Raw genomic sequence first — 20,726 nt, 5'->3', positions numbered from 1 at the left:
GAATCAAGCTAGCTCAGTGGAGGGGTTTGTGTTCAGAGGCCAGTCAATGATTTAATATAATGCCCCGCTGAATACCTGTGAACACAAAATAGCTCCCCTGCTGCATCATTTAATTCACCAGCAGCAGTGAGGGTTCCAAATTTCTCTACACCCAGGGCGCTATTTGAGCAAGGACTGGCTATGACATTGGTCATGCCAATTTGCTTCTTAGGGCACGGACAGCCTAGAAAGCAACTGATGTCAGCACATATGGTTGGAGCTTATATGCAGCTCTGCTTGTCACTTCCAGAGCAAAAAGACACCGGCGTGAAGCCACCTGCTGGTGACCAGGACTACTACACAATGCCAACTGCTGGGAAGCAGGAGCACTGCTTTTAATATTTCTGGATCCAGTCTGATGCCTAGGGAATATTCTGACATATACAAGGTGAGTATTTTGCAATTAGACAGAGTAGCCATCAGGAGATCGTTACTTTAAACAAATAATTTCTTCGTTTGGGCAGGAAGCATGGCCCTTGGAAGAAGATAGCAGCAACACCTGCGAGAAAGGTTGACCTGCCTCAGCTGTGCAGCTCTGATTTCTCAGTGAGCAGCAGCAGCCAGGTAGAGGTGATCCACAAAGGTCTGGCAACAGCATCGTCAATAGTCCGCTCCTCCTCACTGGTCAGCATGGCTGGAGTGGTGGAGGATCGAAGATAATGCCTGCCTTGGATGGACAGTACTGGGGAGAGCGAAAGGGCTGACGGACTTGTGCCTCTGACTCAGTAAAATGAACATCACAGACAGAAGTGGAAGAACTGGCGAGTGCTGGAGCGGTGAATGGGGCCCCCGACCTGCTGGTCAATAAGGGGACATGGCAGAGTGGCCCACCCATGCGCTGTGACTCTACAGTGGCGTGTGGATGGTGGATCCAGAACGCATTCACTGCTGAGGCAGGGGTCATAGAAGTGGAAAAGTCTGTGCCCCTCAGATAGAGGAGAGGCTAAGGAGCCCAACTAGAAAGACTGTGCCTTCAGGAAGTGCCAAGTACCAATGCTAAACAACCGGGAAGGCCATGGGAGTTGGAAGGCCACAGTGGCAAGCAGCGAAGCAGGATAACAGTGCTGGTGGCAATGAACACTTATAAACACAGAATGACTAGTTAGGGCCGATCTGTGGAGATGATGTGAAGGGCTGAAATTGGCGCAGTGGATACAACCCAAGCAGAGTGTGCTCTGAGGCAGATGTTAGCTTAGGAGCTCAAAGTGTGAGAAAAGAAAGGCCTACGGGGAGGAGGTGAACCACTTGCAGCTCTCAGCTTGGCTTGACTCACCTTGGACTATATGTAAAGGGGCTTTGCGCACACTATCTGCACAGCACGGAATAATGAAGGAATGCTGCAGGCAAGTGATAGCCTCCACTTAGAACAAGAGAGAACCGATGGTGAAAGAGTTGTTCATATGATCATCTTCACTTACTGGTGGGCAGCGAAAGAACAAATATAATGCGTGCACTAAGCTGGATTAAGGTTTGGCATCAAAGGAGGAAGCCTCAATAACCTCTTGGTGCAACTGTTCTGCGGACTGAAAGATGACATTAGTCCCCTCAGAGCAGAGCTTTGTAGGGGGCACCAGGAAGACAAGAAATGATCTTCAGGACCTTGGAGTAGGGCTTCATACCTAGAGTACACCTCTGACGGGAGCTCTCAGTAACATGAATTCTAGCTGAAAGAACTACTGGCACTGCAGAAGCAGAACATTGTCCTGCAGGAAAAGTATGAGAATCTTGAGGACAAAGACCCCCAACATGATAATGGGTTGCAGCCGAGGGCCATCTGACTGGAGCTGGGATACAGTGGGCCAACTTCACCATAATTTGGACGGTCATTTTAAAGTCCTGAAAGGGGATTATGTTAGGTAACACTAGTGAAGGGTCAAAGTTTAATGTTTCGAATACCTGATGAAAGTAGTTTTGGTGATGGGTGGGGGGTTGGGAGTTTAAATGTTCCACGGTGTTGCTGCCAGGGCAGGGCAAAGAATAGAAGGGTGAAATCACAGTAGCAAAGCCAAATGGGCAAACGGGTATACCCATCCGGAGTAAACAGCACACAGAGAGACGTCAATAGTTAGGTGACTACAGATTATCTCATTTAATGTCAGGGGAACTAATGCCACAGCCAAATGCTTAATAGTCCTGCACATCTTTAAGACACAAAGCGAGATGTCTGCCTCCAATAGGAGACACGACACAAAAATATCTGGAGGTTGCACACTAGATCCTTTCTCACAAACCTCAGCAGAAGACTGATGACACTGGACTGTTCTTGCAGCCAATCAACATAGTGCCTAGTCAATTAGAAGCACTGAGGGCAGGGCTTGGTGTCTGGCACTGCAGCCTAGCTTCAGTTCGAGGTCAGTCCTCATGTGCTGATGAAGCAAGACTGTGACTGTATCAGTCTTAACGGAGGAAAATCTTGCATTTGTAACATGAAGGTAAAAAGACTGCCCTTCATGTTTTTCAGTACAACAAAGTATCAGTTTGAAATGTGAAGCCTTGCGTTAAGTGCATTGTGCATGAGAACTTGGTACCAATGTGTGATCATTAGTCCCTAACTTCCTACACTCTTACATAAAAGACAACAGAAGATGCCACTCCTCTCACATATACAAATCATCTGCAGTCACCTGTGCACTGAATAAAGGAGGGGGAGAACAAAGGAGAGAACAGAAACAGATAAAAGAGAGACAGATGAGAGGTAGGTTGAAAAAGGGGTACTAAAGAAGCGCAGAAGTGAGAAAGTATAGAGGGAGGATAGTAAGAAAAAGGGGTGAAAAGGAAAGGAGAAGGAGCAAAGATGAAAAAAGCAAAGGCTGAGAGAGTATTACTCTTGGGGGAAGGAAATGAGGAAAGGCAGCGAAGGAAGCAAGGAAAAGGAGATGGTATAGAGAATGAGGGAGAAGGAAGATTGAAGTAATAACAAGGGAGGATGAAGGACAGTAAAAGTAAGAAAGAGACCTAAAGACATGCGAAAAATGGTGGTATATAAGGAATAATGTGCTGCTAAATGCAGCATTTTCCCCAATTAAAAAAAAAAAACTGACTAACTCCTCATGCCTGCCATGTAGTGGTTGGGCTCTCTCACTTTATTTAGTTCTATCTCTATGGCGTTTGGGGGCAGGTATGATAACATTTGCTAGGGATGCCTTTGTTTTTCAGTTCCGCCCTGTGCAACTCCGAAATACCAAAACAGTGGGAGCATTATTCTGTTTCTACCACATACAGGGTTTTCAGTGTTCTAGTCAAAGTGGTACGATGGCTCCTAATGAATGGATACCTGAAGGGAAGGAAGCTATCTACAGCCTCAGTATAAACCCCCAATGCGGTACAGAAGGCCTTCCTTAGCTCTACGATGCAAACGCTCTTCTTTCTGGCCACAAATTCACTAATTAAAAAAGGGATGGAACCTTGTGTTTGGTGCAAGGCAAGACAAGATGGATCATTCATCAAGGAGTACAATAACACTCTTTAGAGGAAGTACGCAGTGACTTACTGAGGTTGGCTTTTTGGATACATGAAAGGTCTTACTTTTCACTCAAGGGTAATCTTTGACTACTTGATTTCAATAAGGCAGAATAGAATATGCCCTAACTAGAGATGGATTTTTTTTTAAGAGGTAAAGATTCCAAAGGTTCAACTAAGACCTGTGTAGTGCTGAACATATCCGAACAGAGGATGGAGAGAAGCTGGATCAACCCATTAGAGAAGAGGTAAACAAACACCATGAAGCCTCTTAAGAACTCTACAGACCCAACCACGAGGGTTTCTTGTTAATTTTTGCAAGGTCTTCTGGCCTAGGACTACAGAATTTACAGCTACATTATTCAATTCTTTCACTGACACCCCTGCAGTGATGCCAACAATGTCTGAAGCCAGAAGAACAGTGTTGCTAAAGCCTGTGAAGGATAGGGAATACTGTGGGTAGTATAGACCCATATTGTTACTCAAAACTGATGTACACATTTTTGCAAAACTCCTGGCAACTAGGGTGGACAGGGTCCTACTGCAGCTAATCCTCACAGATTAATCGGGTTTTGTCGATGGCTGGAGGGTAACGATAATACGAGGAAGGTGCTTAGGCGAGAGTCAGATTCTATCCTTGGAAACAAAGAAGTTCTATAATAGGGTGGACAAGGGATTCCTGAGAGATGCATTAAGTGTGAGGGGACTAGGAAATATATTCCTAAATATAGCATGGCCTGGATATTCAGCTCCCACCCCGATAATTAGGATTAACACATGGGATCAGGCATCATAACGACATACTGGGGTACAGGACAGGGCTGCCCACTGTCGCCACTTTTTAGCGTTCTACATTGAAAATTGGACCCAGGGATTCAGAAACAACCTGGAGATACAAGGGATTAGCTTGGGATGTAACTAGATTAAGATCACCATCTTCAATGATGACATGCTGGTCCAAGTGACGGGACTTACCTCATCCCTCTGAGGCTAACGAAGGAGCTTGAGAAATGTGGCACAGCCTCAGGCTTCAAGACAAACGGGGCTAAATTGGAAGCTCTAAATCTGAACACCTTGCCAGGTACTCTCCATCGCCTGCAGAGAGGGGCGCCCTTCAGCTGGGCCCAGAAAACTGATATCTGGACGTCTATATTACCTTTTGCATTGAAATGTTTAATCAACCCCTCAAATAGGTCTTGCATTGAAGACTTGAGGGGGTGATTAAAACATTTGAACAGATGAAGGAGAAAAGGAGTGATATTATTACGCACTGGGCGGCACACAGCACAATTATGCCAGGTGCTCTGCAGACAGTAGATATGGACTAACAATTGCCCAAGTCATATGCCATTTCTTGCAAGAAACTGAGGCCTTGCTGAGGTACAGCTTCCAGGCTGCATATGAGAGGGAACTGTGGATGACATACTTGGATATAGAATGGGCCAATATTTTGCAAAATGCATCTGTGGGAGCCAGACGTGTGAGAGGGAGAGAAGCTAGTTTAAAAAATCTCTATTGATGGCACTACACAGTAACCACACTGCACACAATAAGTATTAAGCAGTCTGACTCCTGCTGGAGACGATGCAGGGACCTTGAAACTATTTTGAACATATTGCATATACTATTACTCAATGATCCATGAGTTCTGTGGTCAGGTTTGGACCATAAAGATCATACAAGTACAATATCCAATCCATACTTTGAGTTTATTGATGGGATGGGCACCATAGACCAAATGGGGGTTGGTAAAGTGCACCCATATCCTCGTAATGCTGCTCCTACTAGTGGTAAAAGAGGTACTATTAGCAAGGCAGAGGGCTGAGGCCTGATGGTGTTAGATTGGTTCCACCGGACATGACACATATTTGCCATAGAGAAAATATCGCACAGAATTACAGGAACCAAGAGGGATTTCTCTAAGATATGGTGTGGTAGCATTAAGGGCCCTCCTAAAAGTGCAAGAGGATGCAGCCTGGTGAAGCTATGGGAATAAGCCGGTGGGGTAGGTTTATCACTCCCTCCTGGGGAAGAAAAGGACAAAAACGCACTAAAAAAAATATGTTTCATGAGAAGAGCAGCACTCCTTGGTTGGAGGAGAGAAGGGATAGGGATTTATTGGTTGATCCGTTTATTGCTGTTACAATTGCAAATGGCATAAACATTGATTTAAATCTTAAAATGAAATACTATGCAATGTCTAAACTGAAAAAAAGACTGGTAAACCATGAATCAAAATATATGCAAACCATTAGTGAAAAGCAGAAAAACAGTTTTAAGCAGTATTTTTTGCTGCTGGGACCTCATTACCGCGCAGTGGTGGAGGAGACGCGGGACCGTGGTTCTCTTCCCCCGGACTGGAGGCATGCGGAGGTGGTGGTCTTCCATAAGCCCAGTAGACCGCCAGATCAACATGCATCTTACAGACCCATCTCTCTTTTAAATGTGGAGGCCAAAATCTTGGCGAAGGCCCTGGCGAATCGCCTGTTGCCTCATGTAGCCGCTCTGGTACACCCTGACCAGGCTGGGCTTTTGCCTCGGCAGGCGACTAGACACAATATTAGACGGGCGCATGTGGTGGTTGCGGCCATCCAGCGCCTGGGTGCACCGGCAGCATTGTTGTTAGCGGACATGGATTGGGCTTTCGATTCTCTTAGTTGGGTATACCTCTTTGCACTACTGCAAAGGCTGAACTTCAGGCCAAGGTTTATTTCTTATTTGACTCTTCTGTACACGGACTTCGCGGCGTCAATGCGAGTGGCAGGCGTGGCCTCCTCTGTGTTCTCTATTAGGCGGGGAACGAGACAGGGATGCCCCTTGTCCCCATATTTATTTGCCCTTGCGATGGAGCCTCTGGCCGCGTGGGAGTGAATGGACGCACAGGTCCAGGGCTTTGAATGGGCCCAGAGGTTGTCGAATAGGATTGTGTTGTATGCGGATGACGTCCTTTTCTTCCTCACAAATGTGGACAGCACGGGGCTCCTGCGCATAATGCAAATTTTTGGGGAGACCTCTGGACTGTATATGAACCCCCGCAAGTCTACGTTGTGGATGCTCGGAGGTTGGGAAGATTTGGGCGCCCGGGCATCGTCGATCCAGCTAACAGCGGGAGGACTGAAATATCTAGGGGTATTTATAATGCACATGCCCATAGTCACTTGGGAACGCAACATGGTACCGGTGTGGGAGCGAGTACGTGAAGACATTAAGACCTGGTCCCACATGCCACTGACTATCTATGGCAGATCAGCCATATTTAAGATGGTTGCGCTCACCCGCCTTCTATATCAGTTACAGAACCACCCTTAGCCGATTCCCCCCGTTGGTTTAGGCAAGTAAACACGGCTCTTGGGCAGTTCTTGTGGGAAGGGGGCAAGGTACGTGTGGCCCTGTGGACGTGTTTTTTATCCACCTACTGTGGGGGACTGGCGTTGCCAGATATCCTGTCCTATTATCAGGTATCTCATTTGCTTGTATTGAAAGAATGGTGGTATGGCGATCGGGAGGACCTGGCATACGCAGTAGAAAGGCAGCTCCTGGGAGATCACTCGCTGCACAAGGTTTTATATTCGGCATCTCTGCGGGGTTCTTTGCCCTCGGCAACGAAGATAGTGTTCCAAATCTGGAGGCAGGCGTTGCATAGGATGGGGTGGTGGGACACACTAACGCGGGAGACTCCCCTCAGGGTCAATGGGCGGTTGCCACACCTAGCTGCCTTGCAGGGATTCCTGGGTTGGGATCATATAGGGATATCGGTCTTGGGCGATGTCATGAGGGGTCCGGTCCTGAGGTCCTTCCAGGACCTTCGGGCAGAATTTCATATGCTGAACTCCCAGTTCTTCAAGTATTTACAATTGCAACACGCTCGGTTACCTAGTTTGGGGGATTGGAGTCTTTGGCTGAGTTTAATCCTCTGGAGGCAAAAGTTTTTATGGGAGAGCTTCAGGACCGTAAGATCTCCAGGATATACCAAACCATGGTTACCCACTGCTCCTCCACGCTACAGAAACTCCGGGAGGATTGGGATGGGGATTTGGGTCCCTTAGAGGAAGAGGATTGGGTGTAGGCCCTGGCTGCCCCACGAGGAGCGGCCATAGCGGTGCGCCTGGTTCAGTTTAAATACTTACATAGGGCTTACTACACACGTGTACGTTTATGAAGAGCGGGGTCTGTCTTAGATGTAACTGGGAGGAGGGCAGGCTACTGCATACAGTTTGGCAGTGCATCTCCCTAGATCATTTCTGAAGGGGGGTTTACAATTATTTATCGGAGATGTTGGGATGGGATCTTCCCCGCTCTCCGAAACTAGCATTATTACATGTTATGGAGGGTATAGGCGACAACGTTTACAAACGCCATTTATTGTTGTCGGGTCTTACATTAGCCAAAAGGGACATAGCGAGGGCGTGGGAGGCACCAAGGCCCCCTGCATTGGCCGCATGGAAGAATGGCCTGGACTTTTGCACGGGCCTAGAGAAACCCATCTTCATCGCCAGGGGGTGCCCCCTCAAACACTTTAAAATATGGAAAAGGTGGGCGGACTATCGGGGACTGCTCTTGGATCCAGTTCCAGTAGAACGGGACCCGCGTCTATAAGATTAGGGCTCGTAGGGGAGGAATCAGGGAGAGGGGAAGGTGGTGGAAACCTGGTGGGTATCTATATCTTAACACTGGAATGGTTCTGTCTAGAGTGGGTGTGTGGTGAGATCGGGGGGAGGGCTGTGGGCGGTGGGGGAGTTTGATTTTTATTGTATTACCTTTAATTTTTCTTGGATATCACTCTGCAAACTGTCAAAGTCATTATTATATGGTTTGATTGTGCAGTTGTCCCTGGGGAACAGGGCTCTGCAGTATATGTGCCACTTGACAAATAAAATTTGTTTAAAAAAAAATAAAGCAGAAAAACAGACTGAAAAGCATGTACAAATCTAAGCTGAAAATCATGCAAACTGCATTGGTGAATACACACAACAAGAAAAGGTGCAAAGACTTCATTTGAAAAGTTTAAGTTAATATGGTAACTATAGGACTGCTAATTTTTACTTTCCTTACAAACAAGATATCTAGAAACACTGGGCCTCATATGCAAAGCCATTTTGTGATTGTAAATTGTGTGATTCACAAAAACCATGAGGTTTACGAAGGCAAAATGGCATTTGCTATGTAGTAAACTCCGTTTGCGATTCTGAAAAGCCTGTCTGAATTGCAAAAGTATTTTTTGACTCATTCCAAATTGCAATTAGGTAAGGGCTTGAAAGGGCATCCCCTACTAATTGCAATTCGCATCAAGATGTATTAATGGTAGGCTACTGCAACCGCAGACACAAAACACTGAAAAGTAATCAACATTGCTAAGGAGATTCTTCCGGGGGCACAGTTCTCCACCTGTTTTATCATCGAACGGGCACACAGGATGCCAAATGTGAGGCCTCCCCCGGGGGCTCCACCGCGCCCGTTAATAGCAAGGTTCTTGAATTGCCAAGATCGTGATATGATCCTTAGAGAGGCAAGGAGAGTAGGTCAACTCAAACTGGCAAACGCCAATGTCATGATTTTCCCTGACTAATCAAGGGAAATGCAGAAAATGCGGCGAACGCCACTGTGGTGATTTTCCCTGACTATTCAAGGGAAATACAGAAAAGGCGGCGAACCTTCGATTCGGGGAAAAGCAAACTCCAAACCATGAAACTCCAATACATGCTCCTTTTTCCAGCGTAGTTAAAGGTAATCTTCCAGGGATCTACTCACTTTTTAGGTCTCGCCTGCGAACGCAGCGCGAAGCGCTGCTGTAGCAAGCGAGATCTATTGTTGCTGACTTGCCTCGGAAGTGGGACAGGAGATGTGCACGCGCAGGCTTTTGGCGGATTTGAGTTGGTGTACGCGCCTACAGCCACGCGGCGTGCACATCTCCTGTCCCCCTTCCCTCGCAAGCCAGCATGCAGTTTCACTTTCGTCAACACGCACGTCCTAGGCAGCCTCATGCTATTTAATATTTTTTTTTAAATGCGCACGCGTGCTCCAAGCACTTCCCGGCTCTTGTTTATGGAGGGAGGGTGAACAGGAGCAAGCAGCAGCACAGACAAGCTCGCCCCCGCCCCTCCCGAGAGCCGTAGCAGAGTTCCTGTAGATTATTGAGAGCTCGTTCTGCTGCACACACATCTCTGGGAAGGCTGCACGTCACAGGCATGAACATCATTGGGGCCGACCCAGCCTCTCGACCTTCTGGAGTCGGCAAGATGAGGACCACGGAACTGTCCGGTGATAGTCACACCTGTTACAGAAGCGTGCAAGTCAGCAGCGCAGTTTGTGGAATATGTGGTGTGATCGCTCAATGTGTCGAGCGTAGGTGACGCCTGGTTCACTAGCCGGAGACACGACACGCGCTTTTGATACACAGAAGGTCAAGGGTGACTGCTGCTCGCACATCCAAACAGCATTTTATTTTATTTTAAGTATTTCTGAAGAGTATTATGCATTTTAGGAATCTCGATCCACACCAGCAACCTAGATTCGGATGAGTTGGATAGAAGAAATCGCAAGGTAGAGATTGTTCACAAGGGTTGAATGTGAGTGCAGGCGCGTTCTGTTCAGGGGAGCAGACTGACCTAAGCAGGCGGGTGTTCTGTCCATTGCTGAGTTTTTGGTGCCTGCTGCACTTGAGAGCCACAGGACCACACAGACAGCAGCCCGCTGAGAGGAGGATCCGGGCAGGGCTTTAGATGCTGAGGAGAAGGTGTGGACGTTGGAGCGGAGGACATGAGCGGGGCAAGGTGCGGGTCTAGGTTTCATAACTTCTTCAAGCTTTGAACGCAATACATCTGCGTGATTTGTAAGAATGTAGGATGAGATGTGGAAAAGAAAGGGTAATCCCAGCAACTCTGCTAGACAATGGCCGAGTCAGTCACAGTTTCCTGTATGAAAGAGTTTGGCTTGAATTAGCTACCTATGTCAAATGCAATTTAAAGTCATGTTTCTTTGTGAATTACAAATATGCTGCAGCAAGGATAACGTTTGTGCAGAGTGAAACAAGGACTCTATGGCTTGTGCTGATGGCATGCAGAAATGTTCTCAGGTTTAATAAGATATGCGTCTAAGCGCCTAAAACTCGGTGGGTTTACAGCACTACAATTCGAATCAAATATAGCCCTTTACCTTCACAACGACCATTTCACACTGGCTCTGACATGCTGCTTGCAGCTGGGTCACTTCATACAACACAGCAGGACACACTGACATGCGATGTAAGCATTGTCATGTTACATGCCACAAACTCGGTAACAAAGCACAGTGACAGTGGCTCAAAAGGGGTGCAGAAAGGGGTCAGAAGGGCGCTGCTCGTCTCCGATGGCCAGTATGAAAAGAAGCCTCATTGCCCCCACCAAGGTTACCCGTATCGAGATGAGTGGTCTGTTTGGGCCTAAGATGCGTCACTCAGTGTCGCGGGCGTAGAGATCATTGGTGCAGCGGTGCAGTGGCACCGGGCCGAGATGAGCAGTTTGGGCCGAAGCTGTGTCTCTCACAGTCAGTGGTCGTAGATATCATTGATGCTGCAGGTGCAGTGGCACCGGGCAGCGATCAGCAGTCTGCGCCGAAGCTCTGTCTCTCACAGTCAGGGGGCGTAGATATCAATGGTGCTGCCGGTGCAGTGGCAACGGGCCAGGATGAGTTGCCTGTTTGGGTCGAAGCTGTGTCTCTCACAGTCAAGGGGCGTAGATATCATTGGTGCAACAGGAGCAGTGGCACCGGGCCGTGATGAGTAGGTGAAGGTGCATGGCCCCTATTAAAGTGAAACAGCGGCATGAAGGGCTTTTACAAAAAAAAGCATTTGTTTATCAACTTGACAAGCAGATGCTTTTTTTTTGTAAAAGCGCCCCAAACCGCACTTTCACTTTAATGGTGGCCAGACCCATTTCTTTAGACGCGGCTCGTCTTAAGAAAGGGGCGCAGCTGGCATTAAAGAGAAAGTGCGGCATGGGCGTTTTTACGAAAACAATCATTTGCAATGCAATAGGTCTTGCATTTGCAAGAGTTGAAGCTATTGACATTGTAAATGACAATGCCGTTTACACATAACACATAAATAAACGGCATTGCAATTTACAATGTCAATAGATCAAACTCTTGTAAATGCGAGACCTATTGCATTGCAAATGCTTGTTTCAAACACCTGTGGAAGCTTGGGCATGGATCGAAGAAAGACCTAGGCTGCGCCCAGATACTGGTGGATCGGAGGCGTGGCCCAGAGAGACTCTTCCCAGATGGGAACCCAGACCACAGAGGATCAAATTGAAAAGGCGACTGACAGGGAAACTTAAGCCGGTCTGAGCCGTGCTACAGACTACCCCATACAGGAGAAGAAGGGTGACTTCGGTAGAAGGGCTGCGATAGACCAGAGACACGGATGGAGACTCAAACCAGGGAGACAGCGCGCAGACGATCCAATCTGATAAAGATTCCCAGGTTGATACGGGCAGTGACCACCCGGTACTCAAGACCATCAACAATGCGGAGGAGTCAGGATTCAGGGGATGCACAATGATCTCCAATTGCAACAAGATGAAGATGGCAAAAAGAACTGAACTATGGGCGTGCGACAGAACAAGTCTGGCGAGGGTCTGCTGACACAGAGGCCCTACCCCCCAGACGGGCCCAGGTTTAGAGAGACCGAACACATTTCTCTCTATTACCATATATCCTTTTGTGGTTTGATTTGTCTCTAGAGTGGGGGGGGGGGGGGGGGGGAGGGGAAGGTGGCAGGCGGTATCGACAGACTTCCCTATTGACACATACACAGATTTGTCACGTTGATACTTCAGGAGATGGGCGTACAGTGCGGGAGAAAGTGGGGTGGAGGGGTTCACGGTTAGGGAGAGGAACATTGTTAGTTCAAAGATTAGTTCTGTTTTCAAGTTAGACAGCAGCAGGGGATCTCAGGATCAGGAGTTAGGAAAGGTGGGATGGGTGTGGGGGGGGAACGATGTCGACTCCTATGGTGTCAACAACAAGCATACACACAATGGCTGAACCACCTTATACAGTTATGACATGGAATGTCAATGGGTTAGGCAGCAAAATTAAGCGAGGTTTAGTTAATCAGTATATCAAGAGAGTTCGGCCCTATGTGTTCCTTTTACAGGATACCCATCTCCGTGGAACACAGTGTGCATTCATAGGTAGGGGGACATGTGTCACACTGGCACATGCCAGATTTTCGCCCGGGGCACGTGGGGTGGCTATCCTAATTAGGAAAACCTTGCCATTTCACATAATTAAATCCTGGATAGACCAGGGAGACGGAGGGATATCACCCTGGTCAGTGTATATGCCCGCCACGGTTGCAATCCCAAATTGCTAGGCGCAGTTGCAAAGATATTGCTGGACTCAGAGGCCCCAACTCCAATTATCGGAGGCGATTTTAATGATGTGATAGACCCGAGCCAAGATCGGTCCAAAACGACGATGGGGACCCTTGTCCCTAACCTGCTGGCTGAATTTGTGAGGTTATTGGGTCTAAAAGACTTACGGCGCCAGCATCATCCCTTAGAAAGTACTTACTCCTATTTCTTGGGGGCACATAGGACCTTTTCCAGACTTGACTATTATTTTCCCCAGCAGGAGAAATACAGATAATAGATGTAGTAGAGTACTTGTCTAGAGTAATTTCCAATCACTTACCACTAAGGTTAAAAGTAGGAGGGACGGCACGTAGAACACGATCAGAATGGCGGTTGAGTGCATGGGAGCTAAGAGACAAAGCAGTGATGGAGGTTATCCAACGAGAAACTGAACAGTTTTTTCAAGAGAATGACGGCTCAATATCATCCGAGGTCACCCTCTGGGAGGCCTACAAGGCAGTCCTTCGAGGTAGGCCACAGGACACAATAGCGAGGAAACGCAGAGCAGAAGTTCTCCAGATAGAAACCTTGGAAGGCCAACTCCTTGACCTTTAACACAATATTACCCCTGACAATGAGGCGACCTCGCTTAGGCAGTTGGAGATCACACGTAGGCAACTTTGCGCGCTGGTTGACAGGTTGGTCCAGGCACAGATTCAGGCAACACAGCATAAACTTTACGTATCAGGCGACCGAGCAGGGAAACTCCTAGCTTGGCTAAGCCGGAAGGAGAGGAGGTCAACTGGGATAGCCAGATAGTTGAAGCAGGTACACACCACACTACTGCCGAGCGATACTACACCAATCTCTATAAGGAGAAGGTAACAGTTGATGAGGACGATATAAGTAGCTACCTTAGCAAAACTGAAATGCCCGCCCTGTGCCGGGAGGATACAGACGCACTAGATGCAGAGATCACACTGGAAGAGATACAGGCTGCCATAGCCAAACAAAAATCTGGGAAAACCCGGGGTCCCAACAGGCTACCTGGGGAATTTTTCACTATCCCCGGATCTTTGCCAAGCCACGGTGGTGGTTATACCAAAACCTGTCAAGGCACCAGAGGACTGTGGGTCTTACCACCCAATCTTGCTCTCAAATATTGAGACCAAGATCTTAGCTTCTATACTTGCCACACGACTGCTGACGATTATTACATCGCTGATTCACAAGGATCAGTCGAGCTTTATGCCTAAATGCTCCACACGTCTTAACCTACATAGACTGGCTAACTGGATGGACACCCCTACAAGGGGAGACAGGGCCTGGACACTCCAATCACTCGACGCACAAAAAGGCGTTTGATACGGTCCATTGGCCTTTCATGAGACAAGTCCTTACAAAAGTTGGGCTTGGGGGTAACTTACGGTCATGGATAGATATATTGTACACAAACCCTAACGCTAAAGTGAAGGTTAATGGAGTCAAATCAGCGATCTTCCCCCATCCAGTGAGGGACCAGACAGGGTTGTCCACTGTCCCCTTTGCTCTTTGCACTGATTCTCAAACCATTGACATGCCTAATTAGAGCGCACCCTGCACTGAAGGGATTCCAAGACAATGAGGGACAGCTGAGGGAGGAACGAATCTCCCTCTATACAGATGATATCTTACTATATATTGCCAGTCCTGACACACTTCCCGTTGTATTTGAGTTAGTCACAGAATATGACAAGCGAGCTGGATAGAACATTAACTGGGGGAAATCCAGCATATATCTCATTGGCAGTCCAGCTAACACACAACTTATACCACTGCGTCTGCCTATTGCAGCCGATGGTTTCAAATATCTGGGTCTGTTCATCTCCACTAATGAAGCGGATTGCCTCACCCATAATATTCAACGTGTCCTGGTAGAATTCCGGGAGGACGTTGCTAGATGGCAGCTCCTACCATTGACACTACTCGGAATGGAGCGCAGACATCGGACCACCGATCTCCCTGAATATGCTCCACTAGAAGGAAGACTTCTCCAGGAGGAGATAATTGAAAAGGCAGTCTCGTGGACATATAAGACTAATAAATAATATGCCCGACAATCTACTAGTACTTCGAAGTAAATAGGAGGCAACAACAGGCAAGTTAGAGGACATAGACTGGGAAACAGCCCTAATGCACCCTAGAGAAGTGACAATCAAACTTAGGCTAAGACTGATCCAGTTCAAAATACTACATAGAGTGTACTATGACAGGGCGAGACTTCACGCAATGGGCCGAGACGCCAGAGTGCTTACGATGCAAAACAGAGAAGGGCTCCTATATTCATACTTTATGGGATTGCCAAATAATACATAGATACTGGGCACGGATAGTGCAAAAACTAAATAATATACTTGAGGCACAAATCCCGATGGACCCCAAATACGTCCTGCTTGGCGTACATACAGATGTTGATTTGCCCAGATACAAGCTCTTACTAAGTAACCTAGGATTAATAGTGGCAAAACGTAACATAGCCAGGCATTGGGGGAGAGCTGACCCGCCTACTATGAAAGAGTGGAGGACCGGCATGGATCTGTACATGGGGCGGAAAGGGTAGTATTCCAGGCAAGAGGATGTCCCAGGAAATTTCGGAAGATCTGGCAACCTTGGCTGAGATCTTACGGTTTAGAGATGGAGGATGGGGACGCAGACAACACACAATTGATTCCACCGGATTCGCCACAAGTCTATTGAGGGAGGTATGCGATAACCACCGTGAGGGAGAGAACAGTGCGAGAGATCTAGAAATAGAGAAATGCAATGATATACATTCTGTATTCCCACCAACTGTATTTTCTACCTACTCCATATTCATGGGAGACATGAGAAATGTACCTGCTGACTATTGTTTTGTTACTTTATGTTTTTCTGTTATTTTTAATAAAAATAAAAACTGTTTAAAAAAAAAACATTGCTAAGGAGATGCTAACTCATTCACAGAGGGGTATCTTCCCCTTTAGAAATTGGGGCTTATGACTTTGGGGAAATAGGCGGTGGTCCTCCATGCCCCTCTTGAATAATCCTTAAAGTGGAACCCTTTTTTTCTTTTTAAAGCAGCACCTGTTGCTTTAAGAAACATGGAATGCTGTAAAAAAGTTTCCAATTTGGGATGGCCATCACAAGGATTGTGGACTGCTGTCCCTTGAAGGCTGCCATCCCATCACTGATCATACATCAGGTTCACTGTATGTTTTCAAAGGTGAAAACGTAAGCTTGTGCAGAACCAGCCTCTAACATACAATCTTTTTTTTCTCACACAAAAATTAAACCATGGCTCTGATAAAGACGATGGAATTGGCTGAAGGAACGAGAAAATGAGAACTCTACTGAAGAAAGAAAAAATACTTACCTCTAATCAAACATCTTCATTATAAACATTACCTTCTGGAATCAATAGCCTCAACAAGCTATGGAATTTGTGATTGTACAAAGGAAACCAAGCAATGGTAAAGTCAATAGGTCTGACACTGGCTGCCAGCCCTTTCGCTTTGCAATGTTTCTTTTGATTCAATAAAAAGTATTGTAAAGGGAACTCCCGGGCCCTCCCTAATATAAAAAACATACATTGGCTAACAGCAAAAATATTTTTGGGTTGCAAAAGTCACACATTACCATAGTAGTCCCTGGCACTAAAAATAACTACTTTAAGGGTGAATGTGCTCCTTGTGAAAGAGTCAAAGGTTGTGACTAAGTAAAGTTAGCCAAAGTCCAAAGTGGGCTGACTCACTACCCCATTCAAAATGCTGCTGTGGGTGGAAGAAAAATGAGAATTGCACAACAGCAGACCAATGGATCAAGATCGCTGGCAGAAAGCCCCTATAACCAAGTATGTATATATACATATAACAATTTTAAACGTAAACTCAAATGAAAAATGTGCAAGGTTTCTCAGAAAATATACTGAAACGTCTCATCACAAAAAATACAAACAAGCTCTCACAAATTTATACATTCAGACCCAAGTAATAATTTGGCAGCTTGTATGGCAAGGCACCAGAAATCATGTTTTCTCTTTTCCTGAAGTACATTTTTTTAATGCTTAGAAGCAGGTGCTGCTTATCGCACCATGCCAAAACAGAAGACCGATCTACAAGGCATGCATTCATTTGTGGCCCCAGGTCTTAAAATGTAGCCGGTCTCTGTGAGGAGAGCCTGCTGCTGTTACTCACCTGAGCAGACCCTGGAGACGGTCTGCAGACTTAGGGGCCGATGGTGGGAAGACGATTCGATATCGATGGAGAAGGGAGACACCATATTCCAGTAAGGATTCAAACGACTCTGCTAGTTCCGCTCGCTGCACACAACAACAACAACAACAAAAAAACATAAGCAAAATCACCACTAAGGGCACTGGCCTTCTCATCAGGCATCAGTACAAAACACGCGTAGGGGGAAAAGGGCAAAAAGAGAGGATAGGAACCTCCAGGTCCAAAAGGCGCGTTAGGGAAAGTCTCCATTCACCTGTGTAACACAATAGCGAGCTATTAGAAGAGTCATTCATGTGTGTGATACTTGTATAGCAGAAAGGCAGCGCAGCACTGTACACGGTCAAAGCCACCAAGGATTCATGCTTCAGGGGAGGGACAAACTTACGATGGGGAAGTAAAGCCCACTCAAGCCAACAATTAAGAAGCAAACAAATGAGTGACGTGGTAAACAATGGGTGGACGCCAAGCTCAGTGTAAGCTAACAAAATAACAGACAGCACATGCACTGTCTTAGGTGAGACCTAAAAAGGCAAGCTGGCATGATGGATTGGAATGTGGTCCACTGAAAATACCAGTGGCTGAGATTGGTCCATGCAATTGACCCATCACATTTTTTTTCTCAACAGTAATAAATCAACACACCTCATACATACACAAACTCAAAATGATTGGCAGCGTATTATAACATGCATACGTCTACAGCGCACATCAGAGCAGGCACTAGTACAGTCTCAGCACAGCACAACCACCACCCTTCTTACCTGCTGGGGCTGCATTCTGCCTTGTACCCACTGGTACTCGATGCTGATGATAGGATGGAGCAGGCAGCTGCTGCTGAACTCCAGGCTCTGGTACAGCTTGCTGTAGGCTAGCCACTGCCTACAAAAGGAAAGGCATCAACATGAGCTATGCGGTGGGCTACACCAGCTATGTTATGGTTCATCTCCCTGAAACACAAAGCAGACCCAAACAAACAAGCACTGGCATAGCCAATAGGTCTCGCCTTTGGGACCTTATAAGTGTTCAGCCATGCAACAGTTGCTGATGTTGCACCAAGGATATTGTGCTGCATAACTAAATACTTCTAAGCTCCAAAAAGCGAGACCTATTGGCAATGCCAAGGCCTGTTAACTGACGTAACAAAAAAGCACAGAAATGCAGTTCAATTACAGAGGGTTCTCCCATGCTTCAGTCAGAAACTGCCTTGCAGAGTAGAGTGAGCGCGCCACAAAAACGCCTGCACTCTGGGCACATATTGTTTAAAAGAAACCCGGCACTTCTAGTCCTGAAACGTAAGGCTTTTCATTGACCAGATTGGCAAAGTTAGAAGTCGTTTACACGAAAAACGTGGCTTATAATAAAGAGAGACGCGTCAGCTTTTCACTAGTCCGTTTCCTCGAAGCTTGACGTGGTGTGGAAATCATGAATGGACATGGAGTGGAACAAAGTCTGCTCGCTTCTGCCCCGGTTACACGGGGACCAGGCCCGGGGTTAAATGGGGCTGCTCTGCAGGGTGACTCGGTTTGAAGATGCAATACAAGCGGCTCCGCTAGTGTTAGCATCCACAATGCATTTTGCTCTAGCGCACAATTCAAAGTGAGCCGTGCTAGCTTTTGCCAACTTGGAAACAGTTACAACCGGGTGTATAAATGTATTTTTCATGTTTGGGCGGATTATCCATTAAACAACCTTTTGCACAAAATGTGTTATCGGGGGACTATTCCAAAGCCTATGGTGCGGGTGGAGTTGCAGGACTTCTGCCACAAGAGGGCGCTGGAAACATTCTATCACAGGAGAGAATCGGTTTACTTTACACCACAGAAAGATGAGCCCAGAACACGTGCAAAACTCGCTGTGTTATCTGTAGATTCCCATGAATATTACAAATAAAAATCGGCAATCCGTTTACCTTTCTAAATAATAAAACAGTTCCATATTTTGTTAAATGTCTTTAGAGTTTCACTGCTATTGTTGCATACGAGGCCAACTCATTTATTAGCAGGATATGATTTCAGGGAACACTGCAACAGGAACAAGCGTTGAGAAAGGTGGAAAGTGGCAATTGTGGTGTACCTAGCGCACAGTAGCCACTGGTGGGGCCTCGCTGCACTCTTGCCGTACACGAGGGATGCGGGCAGGAACTTGAACCCGGGATCTGAAGCTCCGCTAGGGGGGCTCTGTTAAATGTGGGAAAAGTTTTGCGTTGTGCGTCATAGCCAGAGATGAGCTCCTGAAGGACTGCGGCAGTTCACGTGCTACTGGTGCAGGTGTCACAGAAAGGTCAAAGAGTCGGTCTTCATTCAGTGGACCTCATGTGTTGAGCTCAGTCCCCCTCCTGCTTTTCCAGACCAGTCCAGATGAGGATGATGCAGGAGGCTAGGGCCCCAGTGGTTTGTTGGGAATACCCGCGTGTGAGAAACCGAAGGGCAGCTGTACACTTCACCCACAGAAAGAAAAAGTCACGCAACATACATATGGAGTGTCCGTGCATACACGGACCAACAAATATGCAGCTCAAGGCAGTCTCTCTCGCAGTCTCTCACTGATGACGGGCGAATGATTGAAAAACAGAAAGAAATATATTTGGCATTCATGGCGTTGGCATTTTAATTCCATCCCTGCTTTCAATGAGCGTTGATAGGTTTCCAGTGTTTTCATTCTGCAGCACTATCTGGGGTTACAAGGTTTGAGTAAACTTCTGTTCCGTTTGCACAAAAAGGTTTCTCTGAAAAGACTAATGGTAGCTCTCTCTCTCTCACTGATGACGGGCGAATGATTGAAAAACAGAAAGAAATATATTTGGCATTCATGGCGTTGGCATTTTAATTCCATCCCTGCTTTCAATGAGCGTTGATAGGTTTCCAGTGTTTTCATTCTGCAGCACTATCTGTGGTTACAAGGTTTGAGTAAACTTCTGTTCCTTTTGCACAAAAAGGTTTCTCTGAAAAGACTAATGGTAATGGATATGCACAATGTTCGCCCGCTATGATAACACCCAGCAGAGAAACATACAACAAAGGGTTTTACCGTGACAGCAGAAACACAAACCAGCGTGTGAATAAGTGAAACCGACGTTGCAAAGAAAACAAGCTGAACGACAAGCCTCGGAATGAAAAGAAAACAAGCGCGGCCCCGCTGCCGCGAAAGATAAAGCGAGGCGCATTCTTGTGGAGGTGGGGTGGAGGGGACGTGCATGAAACCTGACCCAAAACAGATGGCCTCTGCGCGCCGCTGCTGGCTCCCGAGAGCAAAACGCTCTGGGAGTAAACCTTTCAAAAGAAGCTGGGACATCCATACGCCTTTGGCCAATTGTGTGCTGAAGCCAGACGCAAAGGCCAATCGCGTGTGAGCACCACACGCACGAGCTTCTACTAAACCTGAAGAAAGCTGAAGTGATTCCAAGAGGTCGATTTCCTAGTGCAGCGCATGCGCTGCGTTAGGCTCGACCTAAAAACACATACGGGAATAGGAACCACTAATTAATTTGAAAATGATCAGTAAGATGGTCAAAGATTTTAAGCAACTAATAACTTGAGCTTATTTCAGGCTTAGGTTAGAAAAGAGCTTTCAAAGTTAGAAATAACAGCATGAACTCTGCGCTACAAGGCCAGCAGCTATCAGAACTAACACTGACAGTTCTAAA

At 46.7% G+C, this 20,726-nt stretch overlaps 1 protein-coding gene across 4 annotated transcripts in view; it reads right to left on the bottom strand.

Moving 5' to 3' along the window:
- Positions 1-20,726, bottom strand: part of UNC13D (unc-13 homolog D) — a 697,875-nt gene that overhangs the window by 371,364 nt on the left and 305,785 nt on the right. For all 4 annotated transcript variants that reach the window (XM_085616967.1, XM_085616965.1, XM_085616968.1 and 1 more), the window contains exons 14-15: positions 17,845-17,962; positions 17,045-17,169 (exon numbers count right to left, since the gene is read on the bottom strand). In XM_085616967.1, the coding sequence (XP_085473093.1) occupies positions 17,045-17,169; positions 17,845-17,962 (243 nt within the window). The remainder of the gene's footprint in view (positions 1-17,044; positions 17,170-17,844; positions 17,963-20,726) is intronic.

Source organism: Triturus cristatus, chromosome 7 (genome assembly GCF_964204655.1).
Source record: "Triturus cristatus chromosome 7, aTriCri1.1, whole genome shotgun sequence".
NCBI lineage: Eukaryota > Metazoa > Chordata > Amphibia > Caudata > Salamandridae > Triturus > Triturus cristatus.
The sequence above is the reverse complement of the archived record's forward strand: the minus strand, read 5'-3'. Positions and strand labels throughout refer to the sequence as shown.